At 40.1% G+C, this 22107-nt stretch overlaps 1 protein-coding gene across 2 annotated transcripts; it reads right to left on the bottom strand.

Annotated features, from left to right (window-relative positions):
• Positions 1-1028: 1028 nt before the first annotated feature.
• top2b (DNA topoisomerase II beta) lies at positions 1029-22059 on the bottom strand. 2 transcript variants are annotated; one of them, XM_026350229.2, is made up of 36 exons: positions 21526-22059; positions 19815-19979; positions 18902-18992; positions 17768-17831; positions 15770-15915; positions 15335-15432; positions 14657-14869; positions 14353-14526; positions 14158-14259; positions 13930-14067; positions 13682-13820; positions 12686-12843; positions 12053-12178; positions 11839-11949; positions 11462-11567; positions 11257-11366; positions 10871-10963; positions 10562-10676; positions 10297-10418; positions 9950-10098; positions 9620-9851; positions 8798-8932; positions 8458-8658; positions 8143-8338; positions 7943-8034; positions 7585-7740; positions 7272-7355; positions 6983-7177; positions 6774-6900; positions 6291-6449; positions 3902-4127; positions 3681-3763; positions 2481-2576; positions 2068-2199; positions 1887-1972; positions 1029-1499 (listed from the first exon to the last, which is right to left on the bottom strand). In XM_026350229.2, the coding sequence occupies exons 1-36, from the start codon at positions 21565-21567 to the stop codon at positions 1344-1346; spliced, it is 4818 nt and encodes a 1605-aa protein (XP_026206014.1). In that variant the 5' UTR covers positions 21568-22059; the 3' UTR covers positions 1029-1343. The 2 variants fall into 2 exon arrangements, with proteins under 2 accessions (XP_026206014.1, XP_026206015.1); XM_026350230.2 differs by having other exon boundaries at positions 2068-2196.
• Positions 22060-22107: the final 48 nt, after the last annotated feature.

Raw genomic sequence — 22107 nt, 5'->3', positions numbered from 1 at the left:
TACATGTACATATTACTATACAGCTACTGTATACTAAAACACCTGGATTCCTTAAGGGGGCTGCAGTGGGCAGGGGTTTGTTTGTGGAACATCACAAAATCAACATTCATTATCTCAAACTAATTGGAAGCACCAGGAGAACTGAGCTGAATCTTTACCCTGGCTCGGGACACTAGTCTGATGAACATGAACTGAGACAGTCTCCTCCCTCCTGTCCCACCCGGTAACCTGTCAGTCAGGGCACGCTGACAAATCAATGATGCTAATGAGCGTTCTGTGTTTCTCCACTGTCTCGTCTCTTTAGCACCATGCTGTTTATACACTGCTCAATGATATTACTGGTTTAAAAGTACATTTCTGTTGTTCTCAAGGAAAAAATACCCAGTAGGATGCATTGATCTGCCAGTGTATCAGGCAAAGTGGTGGTAGAACATCAGTTCAGAGCTTTTAGCTACTCTACTCTACAGCACATAGATGGAATCAAATTCCTACTCTAGCCATGTAAAAAACTTGAAAACTCCTAAAAGTTATTACTGTCCTGTAGTTGCACTCTCATACTTTTCCCTCTGGTCTACCTTTACCTACTAAGATTTTATTTTCAAACTTCAGGCTCAATAGACATTAACTGCAGATCTAAATATGGCTTTGTCACTCCAACAGACAGCTGAATCACTCAAACATCTACTGCGTCGGCCATGGGAGGTCAAGAACACTAGAAAAACACTGCACAAGTCAACTGAGTCGAGCACAGTTCGAGTTCAGCCACTAGTCTCTCAGGCTCTGGTTGGGTTTGGACAGAAATACTGTACGTGGCCTGCTTCATTATCTAACTGCCAGTAATGATCAAGACTCTGGATTAAAGTGTGGGATCAATCAGGCTGACTAGTGACCAGTGAAACGACTAGTCAGTGACACCTAGAAGAAACACCACAGTAAGACAGACTGGTTTCTGTATGACTATGTAACCTCAAGAATGCAGTGTCAGAGTAAGCTCTATTTGTATTATAGAAAGAATGAGGCCAGTAAAACCACAGACATTTCATCATTTACTTTCAACTTCATGTTCAAAAAGTTACATAGTATTTTAACAATTAAAATGTGCTAATGCACCGCGTTCTAAACTTCTAAAAGCTGCTTCAGACAAATACAGAACATTTCAATGAGCATAAAAAAAGAAACCTGTATATGTATAATAAAAAGTGTAAAACACCTACACATTAAAAAATCATTGAACATCACCATTAATGAAAATAAAATGAAACAATGTACAAAAGTCTGTGGGAACACAGGAGGAGGAGGAAACTTCAAGCAGAGAGTGCGTTTGAACGTGATCAAAGGTTGCTTTAATCGAACATGTCGTCATCGTCGTCTTCCTCGTTGTCCGATTCGTGGAAGTACTTCACTTCCTTCTTGGCGCGCCCCGGCCGGTCACGGGATGAAGCATTCATCGCGCTGTTGCTGTCGTCGTCCTCGTCGTCAGATGCATGTTTCTGAGGCTTCTGCAAAGGACGGGTAGAAATCTAACATTCAGATTGTGACAGTGTTCAAACTGCACTAGATAGGTTCTTGTACTCGACCTCTGTTTTTGCACTGGTGGAGAAAGTATTCAGAGTATTATCTGCTTTTATTTAGACTACTTTCAGGCAACATTTTTGTGTACAGATTTAAAAAGATGAATGACCTTAGGGAAAATATGTTTATACACCAATCAGCCACTACAATACCACCGACAGTATTAAAAAAAAACAAAAAAAAAAACATGGTAAATTCTAATCATTGGATATGTGAAACAACTGACACCAGGCACTATGGCTATTAACACTGCAATGACACTAGCACTAAAACAAAATAAACTTGGGGAGACTTGTCCACGGGGCGATACTCACCCTGCCTACAGGTTTTGCCATTTTCTTCACTGGGTTGTACTCGTCCTCAGAGCCTGAATCCTTTCTCTTCCTCCCCCGTCCTTTACCTACGCAAAATTCACCACAACAAACAGTGTGCAACACCTCACTGTTACAGCCCGATATTTATTTACTCTGACAGTCTGGATGTGGTGTGTTGTACCTTTAAGAGCTGGTGCTGGCTTCTTGGATGCGGTGTCAGAGTCTGAGTCCCAGATGGATTTATCTGGTTTCTTTGCTTTTGGTGCTGGTGGCTTCTTAGGTTTGGTAGCTGCATCAGAAGGCTTCTTAGCTGCTATAAACCAACAGCTGATCAGTAAATACTTAATCTACAGTTTCACTTAAAGCACTTACAGGCTGAGTAGCTGACCACAGTGAATCATGTTGGCAGCTTTTCTCTACCTGTCTTTAACACATTATAGAATCATGCTTTGATGAGTTGCACCCAGTGTACACAACTCATTCAATTCATGAACATCAGTAATGCTCTTAGCAAACCCTCTCTCCCCTCTGTCACTGTATGGTAGCTGTGACACTGCACTGCAGCGCCCTCTGCTACACACACAGACACATTACCTTTCTTCGAAGGGGAGATTTTGTCAAAGGCAGAGCTGCTCGAGTATGTGGAGAACATGTGGCCACTGTCATCGTCGCTGTCAGACTTGGACCCATCTGCAACACAAAGACAAGCCTTTACAAACTACACAAACCCTCCATTCTCATCTCACCGCACTCATCTCTTACAATCAATCTTTGGCTACGTGTAAAACCTGCACCAACTCAACTCAGATTGCATCCCAATCCCAAAAACAAGGGTAAATCTGCATACGTTTCACTTTGAGCTTAAATGATGAATTCACAGTACACCTATACGACCTTTCACTTTCCATTTTTGAGCTCCATCATGAATTATCTTAACCGCTTGTCTTCTAAAGGGTCACAAGAATGCTGGAGCTAGAATGCTATCTCAGCCGTCATTGGGCAAGGGGAGGGGTAGACCCTAACCTATCGCAGGGCACACATACAGAGACAGACAACCATTCACACCTATGGGCTATTTAGGTTAGTTACCTAACATGCATGTCTTTGGAGCCGTGAGGAAGCTGAGTACCTGGAGTACTGGACACAGTGAGAACATGTGAACTCCACACAGAAAGACACCCATGCTGCCCATTTTTGAGCTTGTAGTCAATTTTTGACTGAAATGTTTTGTGCAAGACACAGATGCATTCTGGGTTGGTGCTGGCCATGTTTCAGGCTCATGGTGTAAGCTGTACTGAAGCAGAAATGGATCGACATATAGGGCAACGCTCCTTTTCAAAAAAGCTGCACTGTGCTAAATCTGCTCACATGCTCTGGTTGCAGTGGAGGGAAAATTATTCAGTATATAGGTGGGACTCGGGACTCCACTTAAAAATCTCAGCTTTTAAGAGCGTTTGTCTGCACACATTCTCAGACTTGCCGCTTACTTTAATCTACAAGGTTTTGCAGCATGACAGTGTAGAGGCACATTTGAGGGATTTTAAACCTTTTTTTAACCCCAAAAGGGACATAATATGAAAAAAAAAATATATAAGTATTTTTCATTTACTTTTCATTTGTATATTGCATTTTAATTTTCCTTAATTAATTAATTAATTCATTCATTCATTTTTATCACTGAAAAGTGATACTGTGAAAAGTCGATTTTTTTCTTATTAACTGATCTGAATGAAAAACTGTTGAAGAAACAGCAGCTGAGTGTTGACAGCACACTGACACTGAGCTGCTACTCACCACTGTCGTTGCTTTTTTCTGAGAAGGCTGGCTTGGATGAGAAGATGCTGGTAGTCTCTTTCTTTTTAGCTACAGGTGCAGACCTGTAAAGAAGCACAAACAATATATTACATATTGTTTGTACATATCATATATTTACTTATTACAGTAAATAAGTCAAACTAGTGTCATAGACTGAAACGCCACGTAATTCCCTTTCAGCCACTGTGTCATAGTCTTACGTGGTCATTTGTTTGGGAGAAGAATACGAGTCTTCATTGTCTATGTCGTCATCATCCTCATCATTATGGTCATTGTAGTGGTCTTTGGTGTCAGATGAACCAAAAGTATCTTTGAACGACCTCACCGGAGAAGAAGCCACATAATCATCTCCATTCTCATCCTCGCCCCCTTCCTCCTCCTCTTCTTCCTCCTCTGAGAAGTCAAATGTGTATTTTGGCTTTGACGCTGAAAGACAAGAGCAGAGTGTGTGTCAGACCATGTTATTACTGCTGTGGATCCTGACGCCTTGTGCAATCGTTCTCCCTGTTTCGACTGGGTTGCATCAGATGGTGCTTTGAAGCTTGAATCAGGCTGAGTTAACCCAGACCTGGTTCACAAGTTTTTTTTGGAGTGGTTTGAAGTCAAGGAGGTCACCGTGCAATGAAACGGCACAAGTCGCTCTAACCACCTACCTGACAGACAGGGGGTCATATCAAGCCATTTTTTTATTTAGTGAAAACACATATATTACTGATGAAGCCCCTTTGTTTTATCTGATTTCTTTGTATATTCTGACCAGTCCCTCTTCTTTAAAGCATTTTTTTTTTAAAATAATACAACATATGTTCGTTGCAAGAGTTGGTGGTTCCTTTGAGCATCTCTCCTGTTTGTGTCTCAGTGACATTTATACTCTTCAAAATGATCGGTCAGATAAAATCTTCACTTTCTTCACTTACTTTTTTACAGGATCAATAACAGTGATGACATTATTTGTTGTTGGATTAAATCCCACAAAAAGACTAAAAGCAACAGCTTGTTAATCCATCAGTCACTACTAATCAGCCACTCCCTCTAGTTTTGACTGAAAATGTAAATCAAGAATATATTTAGCTCATTATAAAAGAAAAACACATTTTCTTGTGTTTCACTGGGTTTATGTGGGCACTTCAGGTGACTGTGCCAGGAAGCACACATTATCATAGATTCTGCATTGTGTACCGTATTGAAGAAGAAGAAGAAACGCCTTTATTTGTCAATTGTCACATTTACATGTTACAGATGAAATTGGTCCTCTGCATTTAACCCATCCCCCCCGGGGGGAGGAGTGGGCAGCGCCCAGGGAACTAGCGTGGAGTGTCTTTCTTTAGGGACTCACCTGATGTCTGTTTTGCTTCATAAACAGCAATTTTGATATCACCCCACAAGTTCTCGATTGGATTAAGGTTCGGAGATTGGGCTGGCCACTCCATAACATTAATTTTGTTGGTTTGGAACCAAGACTTTGCTCGTTTACTAGTGTGTTTGAGGTCATTGTCTTGTTGAAACAACCATTTCAAGGGCATGTCCTCTTCAGCATAAGGCAACATAACCTCTTCAAGTATCTTGACATATGCATACTGATCCATGATCCCTGGTATTCGATAAATAGGCCCAATGCCATAGTAGGAGAAACATGCCCATATCATGATGCTTGCACCACCATGCTTCAATGTCTTCACTGTGTACTGTGGCTTGAATTCAGAGTTTAGGGGTCATCTCACAAACTGTCTGTGGCCCTTGGACCCAAAAAGAACAATTTTACTCTCATAAGTCCATAAAATGTTCCTCCATTTCTCTTTGGGCCAGTTGATGTTTTCTTTGGCAAATTGTAACCTCTTCTGCACATGCCTTTTTTTTTTAAACAGAGGGACTTTGCGGGGGATTCTTGAAAATAGATTAGCTTCACACAGACGTCTTCTAACTGCCACAGTACTTACAGGTAACTCCAGACTGTCTTTGATCATCCTGGAGCTGATCATTGGCTGAGCCTTTGCCATTCTGGTTAATCTTTGATCCATTTTGATGGTTGTCTTCCGTTTTCTTCCACGTCTCTGTGGTTTTGCTCTCCATTTTAAGGCATTGGAGATAATTTTAGCTGAACAGCCTATAATTTTGTAATTATAAGTTTTTATAGGTTTTCCCCTCTACAATCAACAGGGGCCACCTGATTCACATCTGTTTTTTCACAAAATTGACGACCTCGCTGATTGAATGCAACACTGCTATTTTTTTTAACACACCCTTTCAACTAATTGCACAGCCTTAAGAGCGTGCATATCATGAATGCTGGGTCTTGTTTGTTTTCTGAGAATGCTCCCCACGAGAGAGCTAAAATCCACCAGGAGATGAGGATGCAGACATACAAAGCCGGAGTGAAGCACTGAGGAAAATGGCCCTAGGAAGATTAGGCATTATCAGTACTGATTAGGGCCTGACCATGACATGAGTTAACTGAATGAACTCAGTCCCCACAGTCACTTGTAACTGGAGGGATCCCACCTGGTGAGCCCTGAGCAGTCCCTAGCAAAATAACTGCCAACACAAGTACATAAACTTAACTTAAGCTAATCCTTTTTTACCCAACTGTACCTGATGCCCTTTGTGACTTTGTCTCTCGAGGGATGACAGGCTCACTGTTCTCCAGGTCACTATCTGACTTCGACTCATCATCAGACCAGGGGTTTCTCTTCTTCACCTTCTTAGCAGGGGTACCTTTGGGTCCTGGAGCTTTTCTCACTCTGGGAGCTCCTGCAACACAGTAAATAAGATTACCAGACTGTGGAGCTCCTTGTCGCTTAATATTGGATTAGGGTTTACTCTGCAGCACATCAAACAGGGCCTGGGGTAATAGCTACTTTGAAACCAGACTAAGACAATGTACATAACAAGAGCCAAAGTTGTGTCTTCATAAATAATTTCTATGATGATAAAACAAGTACAGTTCATCACTTGTAACAACATGTTGACTGAAATTAAACCACTGTTTTAACTGCCAAACCAGCTAAAACTAAAGAAAAAAATAATACTTTCTGTGACAGAGCTGTGAGTTTTAGTTTCAAACTAATTACTGACCAGGCTCTTTCTTCTCTTTCTTCACACGTGGAGCCTTTGGTTTGGCTGCAGAGATTTCTCCTGTTCCTCCTTCTCCACCAACACCATCATCATCAAACTCCAACTTCACTGCTGGATCTGTGTCAGCCTAAAGGAACAGACAGCTTGTAACAAACCCTGATCCTGGTTTGATTTTCTTTGCTATTAAACAGAATAACAGCAGTTCTTACCTTCTTCTTCTTGATCAGTTTCTTGGCAGCGTCAGATTTGATTGGCTGAGTTGGAGGCTCCACTCTGCGGCCAAATGGCGAGGGCATAGTCTCCTCAAGGTTCATCTTCTTCACTTTCGGTTTGCCTACTTTACCCTTCACCAGTTTGATGGCTTTTCCTGAATTCTGTTCTTCTCGCTCCTGAGCCTCCACTTTCTGAAAGACAACACACAGAAGTTCTTTGGTTACTTTTTTGAGTGAAAGTGGAAATGCTCTTGAGACAACACAAAAGCTAACAGACTAAACATACATCCAGCTCTTCAATGAAGATGGCCAAGTCCTCCTTCCACAGGTCCTCGGGGGATTTCCTCTGGAGATCATTTAGTTCTCCTCTCTGCACAGCAGCACACATTCATTTTGTTAATTAAAATATATGTACCAAAGTTTTCATACAATGAATCTCAACTGTGGATTAGAGTTGACACTTTACATTATTGGGAACTCATTCCTATTTGGATAATTCCTGACTAATGAATACTACAACAAAATAAATGCGGGGTGTTCAATAAGATGCAAAGGAAAAGGAAATTACGTCATTCAAAAAATGTAAAACACACTGATACCTTATGGTCCCTCTGTTTGAGCAGTTCCTCCACTTTCTCTTTAGTGAGGCACCACAGAGGCATGTTGAGGATATAGTTGAAGTTTGGCCCTGATGAAGAGCCAGAGCCCACTGAGCTGTCGCTATCATTTCCGTCATTGTAATCTTCCTCCTGAGCCTGATGGAGAGAAACACAAAACATCACACAACAGACACTTGTGCTGCTTCCTCCCCATTCTTTCATCATTCATTCTGTAATATCCAGTTCCACAAGTGGTGCACAAGTGTCTCCCTCTACTGTTTGTTGATAGTTATTACAACATACAAATACATTTTCATGTTGTTTATATTGTGTAAATTTGTGTGTGTTTGGAACATACCTTTTCCTGAGCTTTGGCCCAGCCAGCCACTGGATCAGATTCATATCCTTTCTGGACCAACATGCGGATCAGCTCACGCTTGGATTTGTTCTCTGTTAAGGTAAAAAAAGTTAAAAAAAAAAAAAGAAAAAAAAAAAAGGTTGGAACAGAAATTATATTCAGACAAAAACTACTACTAATACTCTAACAATTATTCTCACCGATTGAAATTTTTCCTTCAATCTTCTCTAGTACAAAGCGGGCCTGGTTGGAAAGTTTGGCAGCTTCGGCTCCCAGGCTGCCCAGTAACCAGTCCTTCCTCAATTTGTAGTAGTGCAGGCGGAGCTCGAAGAACTCCTTGAGGATGTCTTGGACTGAATCGTACCTCTTCAGACAACCCATGTGGTCAAACAGCACCTGAGGACATAGTTTAAAAGTCAGTTTACTACATGTCATCCATATTTCAAACCAGGAGGGAAAAAAAGCACTTGATTGATTGCTGTTTCACTTTAGTTTGAACTCAAATCATGGTTTACCATAGAGTTGCAGGTGAGGCTGGACTGCAGCTTGAAGACTTTGTGGAGACCAGCTGCCTCAGCCTGGGCCAGTTTCTCTTCAGACATGCGAACCACAAACTTGACCGTGCTGTCTGTGTGGTATTCCTTATAGTCATTGATGAGAGCAGGCGTTTTGTCACTGCCCTGCAGCATGGGCTCCAGCACTGACTCCTTATAGGCCTGCACACAACGTAAAAGAAACAGTAATTCACAGTGTGACAAATACATCACAAAGATTCAACTGCTGCGGTTTTTAATTTAGAGATTAATATTTCAGTTTAAGACAAGGTAAAATGCATTACAAGAGGTTGAAGTGTACCTGTGTCCATGTCCGGACAGGAAGCTCTGTGATCTCAATGGTGTTTTTGTCAATGACTGACACTTCTCCACTGACCAGGTACTGATTCTGGCCCAGTTCATGGATCACCCCCTTGAAGTTTTTGTAGCTGGGAAGCTGGTTTGGGACAAACATCACATGTGAACAAAAACATGTTTACATTTTAGCAAATGTATTAGCTTCATTGCAAAGATCTGCTGACCTTGGTAACTTGTGGGTATTCTCGTTAAGTGGCAAACTAAATCTTCATTTTAACTAGGAGATTCTCACTTTTAAACTTATTGTAATGTGAATGGGTTTTTTTACTGGTTAAGAGAGGTCTTAAAATTTGTACCAGTTGCTGATGGAGTGGAACCAAAGTAATAAAGTAAATCAAAGTATGAGCTAAGGAACCATTTGCTATCAGTATGTGAATTAGCTCAAGAGTGAGGTAAGTAAACCCAACAAAAAAACAGACAGGAGTATTATATGTTACGTCCAAACCAAACCCGAACCTTCATCAGAGCCAATTCAGTCTAAAGTTTGAGCTACTACGTAGCCCCACCCTATCAATAGTCAGATTGTACTGATCCTTCCTTCAGCTGGACTGATGTGATGCACTAGATTCAATGCATGTTGCCATTTAAGGCTCTCACTACTTCGTAGCTCTAACAAACCATACTATATCGACAGTAATAAAGGTACAGGGGTTGTATCACAGTAAATCTATCATCATATTGCCAACTCCTATCTTGTCAATCAAGACTACAGCTAGTTACAGACAAACAGGTTTTTTTTTTTTATGCTCTACATCCTCCGACTGACCATCGGCAGCGGATCCTGGTGTTTGAGCATGCGGATGACGTTGTTAACAATCTCTCGCGGGTCATAGTTGGGAATTTTACAAGCCCAGCCTGTTCCAATGCCCTCAGCACCGTTCACCAGCACCATTGGAATAATAGGAATATACCACTCCGGCTCCACCTTCTGGTTGTCATCGTACAGGAACTTGAGAAGGTTCGAGTCCATCGCTGGGAACAACAGCTTAGCGAGTGGACTGTGGAAAAAGAAACAACACAATAACAAAGGTTTTGAACATTCTGAAATACTGCAGCTCTGTGAGGCAGAAATTAAATAATCCAGTTGTTCTGTTACCTCAGCATGGTAAAGATGTAACGGGGGCTGGCAGCATCTTTTCCTCCATTTATGCGAGTACCAAACTGACCCAGAGGCTGCAGAATGTTTACGTTGTTGCTGCCCACAAAGTTCTGAGCCAAGTTGACAATGGTCATCATGAGAGCTTGCTACATTGACAAAGAGAAGGTAGGTGGTCAGTAACAGTGTTGAGCATAGAAAAGCCTATCAACAGGTCTACAAGCTAGCTCACACAAGTGGGTAAATGAAAAGACCTTAAGATTCAGTTACAAGTTTTAATAAATTGATAGTAATCCCACATCTGTAATCCACTGTTACAAGTCTGAAAAGCACTGAGATGACTGTACCTCTCCATGATGGTAGGCAGACATCTCTGCCACTGAACCGGCCAGCTGTGCTACCTTCACTTCCCTTTTGTCGTTTCTCTTTAAGCAGGTGAACAGCACCTTCCTCTGACCTGGCTTCAAACCTGAAAACACATACCCCAACAGGAGGGCTGAATAAACACAATCTGTACAATACACATTACCAGTTTTGCAATAGTTTTCAAGAATGTTGTTAATGAAAGAGGAAAATTTCAGGTGTCACAGAGAAAATAATAGCTATACACACCATCAACCAATGACGGGATGGATCTCTCGTTGTCAGAGTTGGAGAACAGAATCAGCTCCTTGTTGATGAAGTCGTTGTAGGAGAGGTGTCTGGCCTGAGTTCCATACAGGTATTGCTGAGAAGCAGTTCAAACAAAAATTAATACGTATACCTTAATCAGTGACATAATAATTTATCTGTATAGGTTTAACACAGAAAGTCCAACAACACCCCAATGAGGAGCACCATCAATGACAGTATGTTAAGCTTGATCTGCACACAAAGGTCTTCTCACCACCACCTCACACAAGTTTGCTCAAAGCCACAAACCTCTGGCAGCCCGTGCATCCTCCTCTGGCGTCTGTCTTCCATGAAATTTGTGAGCCACTCCTTTCTGTCGTCTGTCTTTTTCTTACTGAAGGCCTGGAACAAATTAAACACAACTGTAGACTTTTCTGTATCTCAGTAAAATTAGGATTCATGTACGAGGATGATTCATCACTAATTGATTTTAATATACCAGCATGTATAAATTTAGCACTTCGCAATACATAGATGGATATAAACAAAAATAAAAATCCTGTGAAAGGAGCTGATTCTGTTCTAATGAATTTCAACTTTTGATGCTGTACTGGTTTTGACTAAACTGTAATATGTGTTTCCCTTACATGACTGCCCCTCTAGAGAGCAGCGTGGAACTGGAGCCTTCAACTCACCAGTGTTATGGCAGCATCATCCTCTGCTCCACTGTATCTGAAGGTGATGCGATGCCTCTCCATGTCAGCAAAGTATTCCTTTGCCTCTTTGCTTGTACTTGTACCCAAACCTGTAACACGCGTTTTAACATTTTACCTGAATGTTTCTAATTTAAATCTGAATGTATAATAACTCTGATTTACTGAATTCAGTTCAGTAACAAACCTTTGTAATACTTTATATGCCAAGTTTTATAGTTCTCCGTCTGTTTTTTCCACTCATCAAACTCTGGAATGCTGTAGAAAGCCAGCTCCTGCTTGTTCTTGGTCGCCTGGAGATAACACATTAACACAGCTCAGATCCAATAGTTTTTCTTTAGTTTTCATTGTGTCAACCAAATGCTTTATGAAAATTAAGCTATCCTGCAAATAATACATTCAAAAGAGCAGCACAGAAGTTTTCCCCTTTATCTGCAGCAACAAGTTGCCTAATCCACAACAGTGGACAATTTAAGTACACATGCTCAACTCGTATCATATGCAGCTTAGTGCTGCTTCTTATCAGGTGTAGGGGAATGGTAATGTAGAGTAAGTCTCTGTTACTTTGACAATAGGAGTGATGAACTCCTCCAGGAATGTGTGTTTCAGTAGGGAAGGCCAGTTGTGATGGAAGAAGTTGATGAGCAGACCTTTAATATGGGATCCATCTTGATCCTGTGACAAGAGAAGAAATGTTTGAACTACACAACAGACTGACTGGCTGACTGGTTGTTACTCACTGATAACAGCTTGAGAGTGTGTTCGTGATGCGTGTTACCTGATCGGTCATGATCATGATTCTGCCGTAGCGCAGACTCCTCAGTGACTCTGGGTCGTCATAGCTCTTCTTGTATTGGAGGCCAACAATTTTAATAATGTTGTTTATTTCAGCGTTTTCCATGATCTGGTGACAGAAAGGTTTCACATCAAAAGATGGACTCATCTGTCTTTGAATATAGTTTTTATTGCAATGAAGGAGAAAACGTTGCACACCCACTCACACACTAGACAATAGGTTACAATCTTCTGAATCAGATTCGGCTTTTTGATCCAAAGTAACTATCTAAAAACCTATTTTAAGGACTATGACTTGGCAAAGATCCAAATAAGATAGCAAAACTTGAAAACGTTTCTTATTCTTATAATGTTTCGATGAACGTTTATGTGATGTGTGACAGATACTAACCATACAGCTTACTGAATATTTCTCTTTACTGTCAATTGATGATGGTAGTTTTTAAAGGATGAGAGAGTGAGGCGTTCAGGGACTGTACAGAATGTACAGATTTCCTGAGTTGTATTCTAAATGGCAATAGCATTTCTGTTATTTTGTCCCTCATCTACATGTTTTACTGTCACCACTGCTGTTGGTAACAGTTCGGATAAAAATCCCTAATATCCAGGCTCATACCTGTTTGTGTGTTGCCTCTCGCACGTTTAGGATCTTTCCTCTTAGCGGGAACACACCATAACGATCCCGCCCGATGACTCCCAGGCCAGACACGGCCAGAGACTTGGCTGAGTCTCCCTCAGTGAGGATCAGCGTGCACTCAGAGGAATGTTTGCCACCTAAGACACAGATATGTAAAAGATTAACTATTTATGATTTTAGTCTTCATGTCAGCTTAAACTGTATTGTTATATATGACATATAGTAGAAGTATAAATAACTATAAATTCTTCAAAAAAACAAAAGCCACTCTTCCAAATAACTCATTTTTTATTGACACATCTACTTGTCCTACTAGCAAAAGCACAGTCATATGAACAGATTCATCCTTCAGTCACATGTACAAGTGATTTGAGATCCTTTGTGACATTTTTTCTTATTACTGACTTTTGCCTTTGTTAAAAACAAGATTTTCGAGTGATCCAGCCATGTTAAACGTGTAACAGAATGACTTCCTTCCCTGGGAGAAAACAAACTCGTCTGACTTAACAATGAGCATATAATGTTGTCATCTGAATCAATCTGGAGTATAAATATCACAATGAAAGGACATATATTTCAATAAGACTAAAGTATGAAACAAACGTATGCTAAATTTTTAGTAATTCTACTGGCATATTTCATTACAGCAGCTTCTAAATTTGACTAGTCTGAAGAAAAGTAGCAAGCTTGTCAACATTGACTGTTGAATTTTGCTTTACAAGGATAGTTCTTAGCATCTAACTTTGCATTCCTTTAAGCATTCCTTCTTTATTTCTGTCACAGTCCAGCTGCTCCGCACCATCAGACTCATCTTTTTATTTGTCTTTATGACTCAAACTGTCAAACTGTGTGGCACTTTCATCAATTAAAATACTCCTCCTTTACTACCACACATCAATTTTCCGTTTACCAGCTGTGCCAATGGTGGTGGACACTCATATTCTCCACATCAATAAATAATCACAGTTAACACACCAGCATCGTTGGCATCATCCAACTTGGGTATGCCTTTGATCTTGCTGTGCTTCACCGACGAACACTTTTTATTCAGCTGCGTCTGGGCTTTGAACTTCACCCAGTTGAGTATGCTCTCCACGATCCCACAGTTGGTTGCCTGTGGGAAACATAGTCACAAATTCTTTTCTCTGCTCACACCAAGTGTTTCACAGGAAAAGACAAAAAACTGAATGATGAGAAAAAAGGTCAAAGAGAAGTGTTCTTACAGCCCTGATAAACTTTTCTGACAAAAGGCACTTGGACCCAAAGCTTTTGGTCTGGAGAGTCATGTTCTCTTTTGTCTGCGAGTCAAAGGACGGATTCTCAATCAGTGCGTTCACAAACACCCAGATGTGGTTCTTCACCTGAGGCACACACGAGTGGAAAGTCAATCACTTTTCAACACGACCGCCACATTGACTTCAATTTAGAATGCAGCACATAATTAAAACCACCTGGAATGGTTTGACTGACACTCCTGCCTTATTCTTCTTCTTCACCACTTCAATAAGTTTGGCCACAATCTGGTCCACCACATAGTCAATGTGTCTGCCGCCCTGAAACATACATGCGCTTACATTAAAAACATATTTTTATTCTCTGTTTTGATGTCTATGTATTCCACTTTCAACACAGCTGATTTAATTTACCTTTGTGGTGGCGATGCTGTTAACAAAGCTGATTTGTTGGAATCCTTTCTCGCTCATGGTCAGGCAGACCTCCCACCGATCGTTCACAGTTTCGTTCACCACCTTCAGGGGAACCCCCGTCTCGTCTAGTTTGTCCTTCACATAGAGATCCACGTAGCTGCGGAAGCCATTCACCTGCAGTGGCAGGACAGCTACAGGTTAATGCAACATGTAATAATCAGTGATCATTTATTTGAGGCTTACTAATGGATCCTAATAATACAACAAAAATACCTTATTAAAATGTAATTACAATGAGACTTACAGGTAATTTTCTCCCATTCAGTGTAACCTTAACACCTCTACAGGAGCCAGCAACGTCATATGCTCTGCGGGTAAGAAGCGCTACAATATCCTTGTCCAGTTTCTCCATCTTGAACTTGGCCAAGTCTGGCTGGAATGTCACAGAGGTGAAATCATCGCCATCGAAGAACTTGATCTTGGGGTCAGAGGTCTTAGTCATGTTGTTCTGCCACGTCTGAGGAAAGTGACATACACTGTATTATTTAAAAATGCTTTGGTACTGCCAGAAAAGTCAAATTAACAAAATTTCCAAATGATCCATCTGAACTCCAACCCCTTTACTCCATCAAGTCCATTAGTCCCATCAGCTGTGATATGAAACACTCTGTGTATGAAGTATCTATTACACCCATAAAACCCTTGATGGGTGATCAGACATGACAACATGTTCAAACCCCATAAAACACCAGTGAAGATCCGACAATAAAACGTGCTACAGTAAGATCACAAACAAGGTCCTTACCTTAGGGGTATAACTCAACTGAAGTTGGAAGCTGCACACATTAGTAGCTTCTACACAACTATGTGCTGGACAGACATTACAGTAAATCAGCTGTTACAGCTACTACACTTACAGTATGGAAGTGTAGTAGTACACTTGTACAGTCATATTCTCTGTGAGAGCTTTAACTAGAGTCACCTGTTTGAAGCTGTGTCTATATTCCTTGCAGGCCGTTTCCACCGTGAACTTGGTGCTGAAGATGTTGCAGAGTTTAGCACCATACCCGTTTCGTCCCCCTGGTGGCAAACCACAAGAGAACATGTCGGTGAAGATTATCAGTTGTCCAAGTAAAGTTAACTGGAAGTTGAGTCATGGCAACTGGACTTCCTTTTGTTAGGTTAGGAAATGTTTCGCTACTCATCCAAGTAGCTTCTTCAGTCTCAGTTTCCATGACTCAACTGCCAAACACAAGATAAGTTAGCGCTGCAAATCTGAACAGCTGCATTTCAGACAAGACTCCAGTACCACTAATAAGTTAATAATACTATTAACTTTCTTCCCAGTTTTTCCAATAGAAGAAAAGATATATTTAAATATAGCAGAGGAAGGTTTATTATCATTCATTTCTCTCACCTGTAACCTTTTTCTCTTCGTCATCGTAGTTGCTAGATGTGAGCAGGTGACCAAAAATAAGAGCTGGGACGTACATCTTCTCATCCTTGTGCTCCACCACAGGTATTCCTTTACCATTGTTCCAGATGGAGATGGTGTTGGACTCACTGGTGAAGGCAGAATAGACGAAAATGAATGAGAAAGTCCATATTTTGGGGAAAGGGGCTTTTGTAGGAACTTTTTCAATCCTCTCATTGTAACAAATAATTACTACTAATGTGTTATCATATTGTGCTGACTCTATAATCAAAAATAACTTATTGCAATTAGTTCTGATCCCAGTAGGAATAGATATTCATGCTGCTGTCAGTATTTGCTGCCAAAGAATACAATTCAGTGAAACAGGATGTAATAGTGCTGTAGGGATGACATTTTTTGTAGGCCAAGCCAGAAGTTAGCATCACCCCTAATCTTTTATATTATTGCAAAAAATAAACTCTGTTAAGTTGGAAATGAACTACACCACAACGTCACCAGCACAAAGCTTCCAACTTGTAATTTCTTTATTTATTTATTCATTTTAACTCTTCTATAAAAACCTTTTCTCTTAGCTTGATCGGATCTAGACGTGTTCATGGCTGTGTCAAGTCTTAGTGTGACATCCTTTTTTCAAAGATTATCGACCAAGTATAAAAAACGGGCTTGATGATCCTTTATGTTACCAACAACTTAGTTAGTAGTTTCATTTAGCCTCTTCTAGCCACTATTGACCAGATCTTTTGAGGTTAAGCTCTGACCTTGTGTTCAGGACTGACCTTATATTAGGCATCTAACCAAAATCCCATTCACAAAACCCACAGACTTCTGGATGAGGAAACAGAAAGTGCTAAAATGCTAACAAGTGGCTATGTTTTAGTACCTACAACTTACTGCACATGAAGGTTTTCACTTTATCACTCTTAAAAAAATAATTTTCAATGACAGGTATGCCAGATAGGGAACATATTTTAGACTAGCAAGCTCCCCTCTGACAGAGTTTCCTTTAAAATGTTTATATTAATCTATGGCTTGGTAATTGTCAAGGATGGTTCACTGCAAAAATACTCCTGAGCTGCAAGTCATAGCAAACCTTAAGTTATCCTGTAACTTCTCACCACATACGTTACAACCATAATTCTGTATGATCAAGTTGTACTTTACTTGCATTTGGTTCTGAGTGCAGATCATGTCTACATTTGCAAAACTAGCAAAAACATTGCAGTTTATTCACCATTATTGTTATGAAAGCAATGTATACTATTGTATATTGATGTCACACTGCTAACATTGGGAGCTGATATCTGTGTAAAATGAACACTGGTGCATCATTAGGGCAATTTTTTAGTTCTGTGTAAATAGACAGCTGTACACCAATATGTTGGAGTTTCTGTGTGAAAAGGGCTTATGACTTCCACCTGTACACACACCTGTGTTGTGTTGTGCTGTTTGTTTGTGGTGAATCAAAACAAAGATACTCAAGTGCTTAATATGCACAAACTGGCTGAGAGAGCATTCCCATCTTTATAAAACCACATTAGCAGCAGAGACCTGCCACAGGGCTAATGGTATCATTTGTACAGCAGAAGACATTAGAGAGAGCAGCAGCTTGGCTGAAGGACATGCTGCTGTTTAAGCACTCAAATGTAGATGCAGCTGGCAGGCCGAGGTGAACTATATATAAAAATATAAAAACATTTTCCGGTGCATCTCTGTACAAACTTATTACACTGTGGCACAAACATTGTCTACTACAGGTTTTCACCAAACAATGGTCTCTGGCGAGACTATTAGGATCAGTACTTATTTATTAAATAAAAACAACAGTTTATGAGATAGGAACAAAAGTGTTCCTCTCATAAGCAGCAGTCTGTTGGTCTTTTAATGCTGTAATAAGCTTGAATGGAATAGACTGTAATTAAAGGCAGTTGAAAACTTCAGATCACTCCTTTTGGTCGTTATAGTGCAAAGCGTTGTACTCACGGATCAATGGTGATCTTAATGGCGGTCATATTCTTGTCCCTTTGTTTGTTGTCTGCTGCATTGACTGGTAAGGAAAAAAATAAAAATGTCATCAATCTGTTGAATGTATTTTCTATCAGTTATTTAGAAGATGTCAGAGAACAGATTTGTTTTGGTTTGAATAATATGTACCAGGCAAGACTCCAAAGTGGAAGGAGAGACTGGAACCAGCAATTATTTGGCATTCTTGCCTTTAATGCCTTAAAATTGAATTTCACTTGTGAAAGGTTTGATAACATATTTCACTGGTATATCAATGATACATAGAGTGTAATGAACTTGAAAGCACTGCAAAGCCACTGACATAACCACTCACTCTGGTCTAACAAATACACAGGTGCAATAAAACTAACATGAGAGTAAGCGAGATGTCAGTTGAGAGTGGTTAGTAAATAGAACCGCACAGTCCTGGGAGGAGGTCAATTCAGGTAACATTTACAAGGCAGGCTATGGTTATTTGTACTGTAGTTAAATACAGCTTGTGTAATCTCATGCATTATGGATCTGTGTGGAGTGTGAACTCTTTGACAGAATAACTAATTAAAGGTCCTCCTAAGTTTTCAACTGCATATCTCGGGCTTTAATAAGAATTTGTTACAAAAAATAGAAACAAAATGTAATTTCACACATGCTGAGATTGATTGTGCCTTAAAAATAACTACACGCCTCTCATGCAATTACAAAGTGATAATATTCAGACAGTGGAGTGGTGTCATTAATAAAACACCTTTATGAACAGAGGCTAAGATAAACGCAATCAACAACAGTCCCATGGTGCAAGTGCAGCGTTAAGCACAATCATGATGGGGCACTTTACCAGCAGAAGCATGGAGCCCTACGCTGCACTCACATTTTACTGAATCATTAAAACTAATATGTAACAGACCGCACAACTGTATTATTAACATTTTCTTATCCAGAGGATGGTGACTGAGCCAGCTCACACTTTACCGTGCTAAATAAATAATTGAGCTCTGATCCTGAGCTGCCAAAAACATTGACAATTACTTATCATCTCAGTCAACTTTTAGCCTTATAGCCATTTACCCATTTAGCTATAAGACGTGTGTAGATCGGAACACTGCATTCCCATACCTAGAATTTCATCAAAGATTTTGTACAGTCCAGGAACATAGGTGATCTCCCTCTGGTTCATGCCTATTTCTTCATCAAAAACCCACATTTGCTGAAAGAAAATAAAAAAACATTAATTTCACTGCAAACAGTAAAAACAATACTAAGTTGAAGTGAATGAAAGAAAATTAGCTTTTACTAATAGGCTGACAAGTCAGTGTTAGTCACATTATCAGCTTCTTAACTAAAAAATTGACAAGACTTGTGAGTTACAGTTATTTCATTGTTGAATAAGCTCCTGATCATTCTTACAACTAATGACTTAAATAGGATTTGAGATGCTGAATAAAAGCTATATTTCCTTGCTAAAAGGCTTAAAAGATCAATTATCAACAACTGATTGCTTTACTAATAGAAATGTTACTTTGGGTGAGCTGACTGTGGACATTCCAGCACTTCCCATTCCACTTCAGGTATTTTTAATCATATTATTATATCTTATTATCTTTCTTATAGCACATAACTCAAGTGCAAGTCAATGGGAGGAATGATCTGACTACTGAAACTGACGCAATTTTCAAAAGCTAACTCTAAAATCTCGCCACACTCAGTTATATTTATCTATTAAGTCAAAACTAAGTCTTTTCAAAGCATCAGCTGTGTGTCATGTGGTTAACTAAAGTAGGGAGAAACATTACATTATTATTATCTTCCCCATTTTAACTGATTTTACTCTGGTTTTGTTGCTCACTCAAATTTAGTTCTAATGCTTGTCATTCCCTATGAGAGCTACTTTGAACTGTCTGTGTCACATTGTGCCTTTTGTGGCTGTAACCTTTGCTTGGAGATAGATACTCACACATTAGTATGTTTAGCAGATATTTGAAAAAGGCTGGTCAGTTCAACAATCGGAGGTCGTTTGCTTAGCACTCACCTGGGTGATGGGCTCCACTGTGCCAATGTACGTGTCTGGACGGAGAAGAATGTGCTCTAGCTGGGTCTTTTTCTGATACACTCGCTCCACAGACAACTTGGAGCCTGCCTTGTCCTTCTTGGCTCCTTCCATCTTGCCAGTGTCGCCTCTGCCATTCGCAGCCTCCTGTTGTGACAGATTTGTTGTTGTTATTAGTTAGACACATAACTGTATAAACGCCAGGTCTCACAAGAACATGGCTGTGCTGCTAAGAAGAGATTATCAATGCGCAAGAGGAACATTGCAGTGTGTGGTGCTGTGAGTATGATGGAAGACAATGAACAGAAGCAAAATATTGGCCCTACTATACTATAAATGGAAGGCTGTTATTCTTCAGCTTGTGCTTACATGAAAGTGAGCCTTAAATGCTCTTTACAATCAAAATACAGTAACACAAAAAGTTATCAAGTCCTCAATGTTTGTCAGTTTTTCCAAGTTACTTAATGACAATAAAATTTAAATACACTTACAGTTGTTTTTAACAGTTAAGACAACACAACTTTACTTCATGAAACATGCACAAAAGAGAAAGAAGAGATGGCTATACAGTAAGGCAACTTTACAAGAACCATAGGATTGGTTTGAAAATGCTATACACACACTCCACTTAAATTATAACCTGTAAAAATAGTCAGTATCAAGCTAACCAGTAGCTAATTGGACTTCACAGTTCAAGGTCCTCTGGTTTAAAGCAGAGACACTTAGTGATATGTTTTTCCTCTTCATATTATTAAATTAGCTGGTAATAAGATTATGCTGAGTAAATATTGACTAATTATGACCTCATAAATCGCATGCAATTTGCAAAAGTGTGGTATTTAAAAGCATGCTGAAACTGTTCTTAACTGTTAACACCACCCCACAATCATTAAGGGGTCTGACACAGACTGGGGCCAACTCCGAAGATGCCTTTGTGTAAAATCTGCATGTCTTATAGGTAACTCACTCAAACTGTTTTTCTAATTCAGGTATCACATTTTAACAGTCCATCAATATTCTCTACTCGTTTGTCAACTTTCTGAAGAATCATATCAGCTGGTTAGTGAAGTGGTAAGATCATCGCCCTCCATGCGGGAGACCAGGGCTCGAATCCTGGCTGTGGTCTACCTCCAGTAGGGGTCCTTAGGCAAGACATCCTCACACTTACCCTGCCTACCTTTGTACAAATGAATTATTTAAAACCCATCAGTTAAATAAGGTTTAGAGGTTTGCCCATTCATTTCATTTCTCCTGGAATAAATAGCGTAGCAGTAATGTTCTTCTGTTTATGAATGTCACATTACTAATGAACAAGGAGACTGAATCGGCCACAATGTAACTTATTCGTTAAGTAACCTCTTTCTCAACTTTATTCAGACTAACGTTAAGGAACACTATGGCCCCTTTGGGCTACAGTAACCTTACGGTTGTCGTTGTGTCTAAGTACGTTTTATCCCGAAAAAAGAGATTTTGAGTTCAGTGTTGTTATCTATAACAGCAATAGCATCAGGCTGAGGGTCTTCAACCGTAAACCGAGCACAATCTAACCACAGTACGAGCTTGCTAGGAGATTTAAACGTCAAAGCTTGAAGCGACCCAGCTGAGTTGAGCGATATACTTCCATGTGTTATAAATGCCCAACTTCCACAGCAGAAGTGTTAGTTATGAAGTTGTATTCCCCAATTTAACTTACCATCCAAGCCAGAGCCCCGCTTCCTGCTGCGCCGTTGGACATCTTCCTTTGTGATCTTAATTTTTGTGATGCAGCTTGTTAAATGTCTTCAGTTGCCGTGAAATCAAACGTCCGTCGGCATAACAAATGTCTCAGATACTGAAATGTACCCAGACTTGTTTATCTCCCATGTTCTTTCATCGCTTGATTCAAAAAGAGTCCTTTGAACGTGTCAAAACAAGCAAAGGAGGGGAGTGTGTCGCGGCTATTGTTAAAATCGACAAGCGGTGGCACAGTAGGCCTAAACTACTAAAACAAAGATGCTAACCGGGCTTCTTGATGCAAAATAAATACAGTGCAAAACGCGCGCATTTAATAGGTCTACAATTTCATGTTGAAATTCAACAGAATAAAATTACAGTTTAACTCAGATGTTAATAAAACGACAGACTTTAATACTTCTCATTTAGAAATAAAAGGAGAATTAGCTAGTAGCAGCGCCCACTGTCCGGCTCCGCCATCTGCAAGATAGACGGCAAATTGTCTCTCAGATAAACCGACCAATCAGGTGGCCGCTTTTCAAAGCGTCCGCTGTTTCGACCA

The sequence above is a fragment of the Anabas testudineus genome, chromosome 11 (assembly GCF_900324465.2).
Source record: "Anabas testudineus chromosome 11, fAnaTes1.2, whole genome shotgun sequence".
Taxonomy (NCBI): domain Eukaryota; kingdom Metazoa; phylum Chordata; class Actinopteri; order Anabantiformes; family Anabantidae; genus Anabas; species Anabas testudineus.
Note: the sequence above shows the minus strand (reverse complement) of the source record. Positions and strands in the feature narration are given on the sequence as shown.

Excerpts from the sequence above, each read along its gene's own strand:
- top2b (XM_026350229.2), bottom strand. The coding sequence starts at position 21,567 with ATGTCCAACGGCGCAGCAGGAAGCGGGGCTCTGGCTTGGATG. Across the intron at positions 18,993-19,814 it reads CAGTGGAGCCCATCACCCAG|CAAATGTGGGTTTTTGATGA; the intron begins GTGAGTGCTAAG and ends ATTTTCTTTCAG. Across the intron at positions 10,419-10,561 it reads CATCCCGTCATTGGTTGATG|GTTTGAAGCCAGGTCAGAGG; the intron begins GTGTGTATAGCT and ends ATGTGTTTTCAG.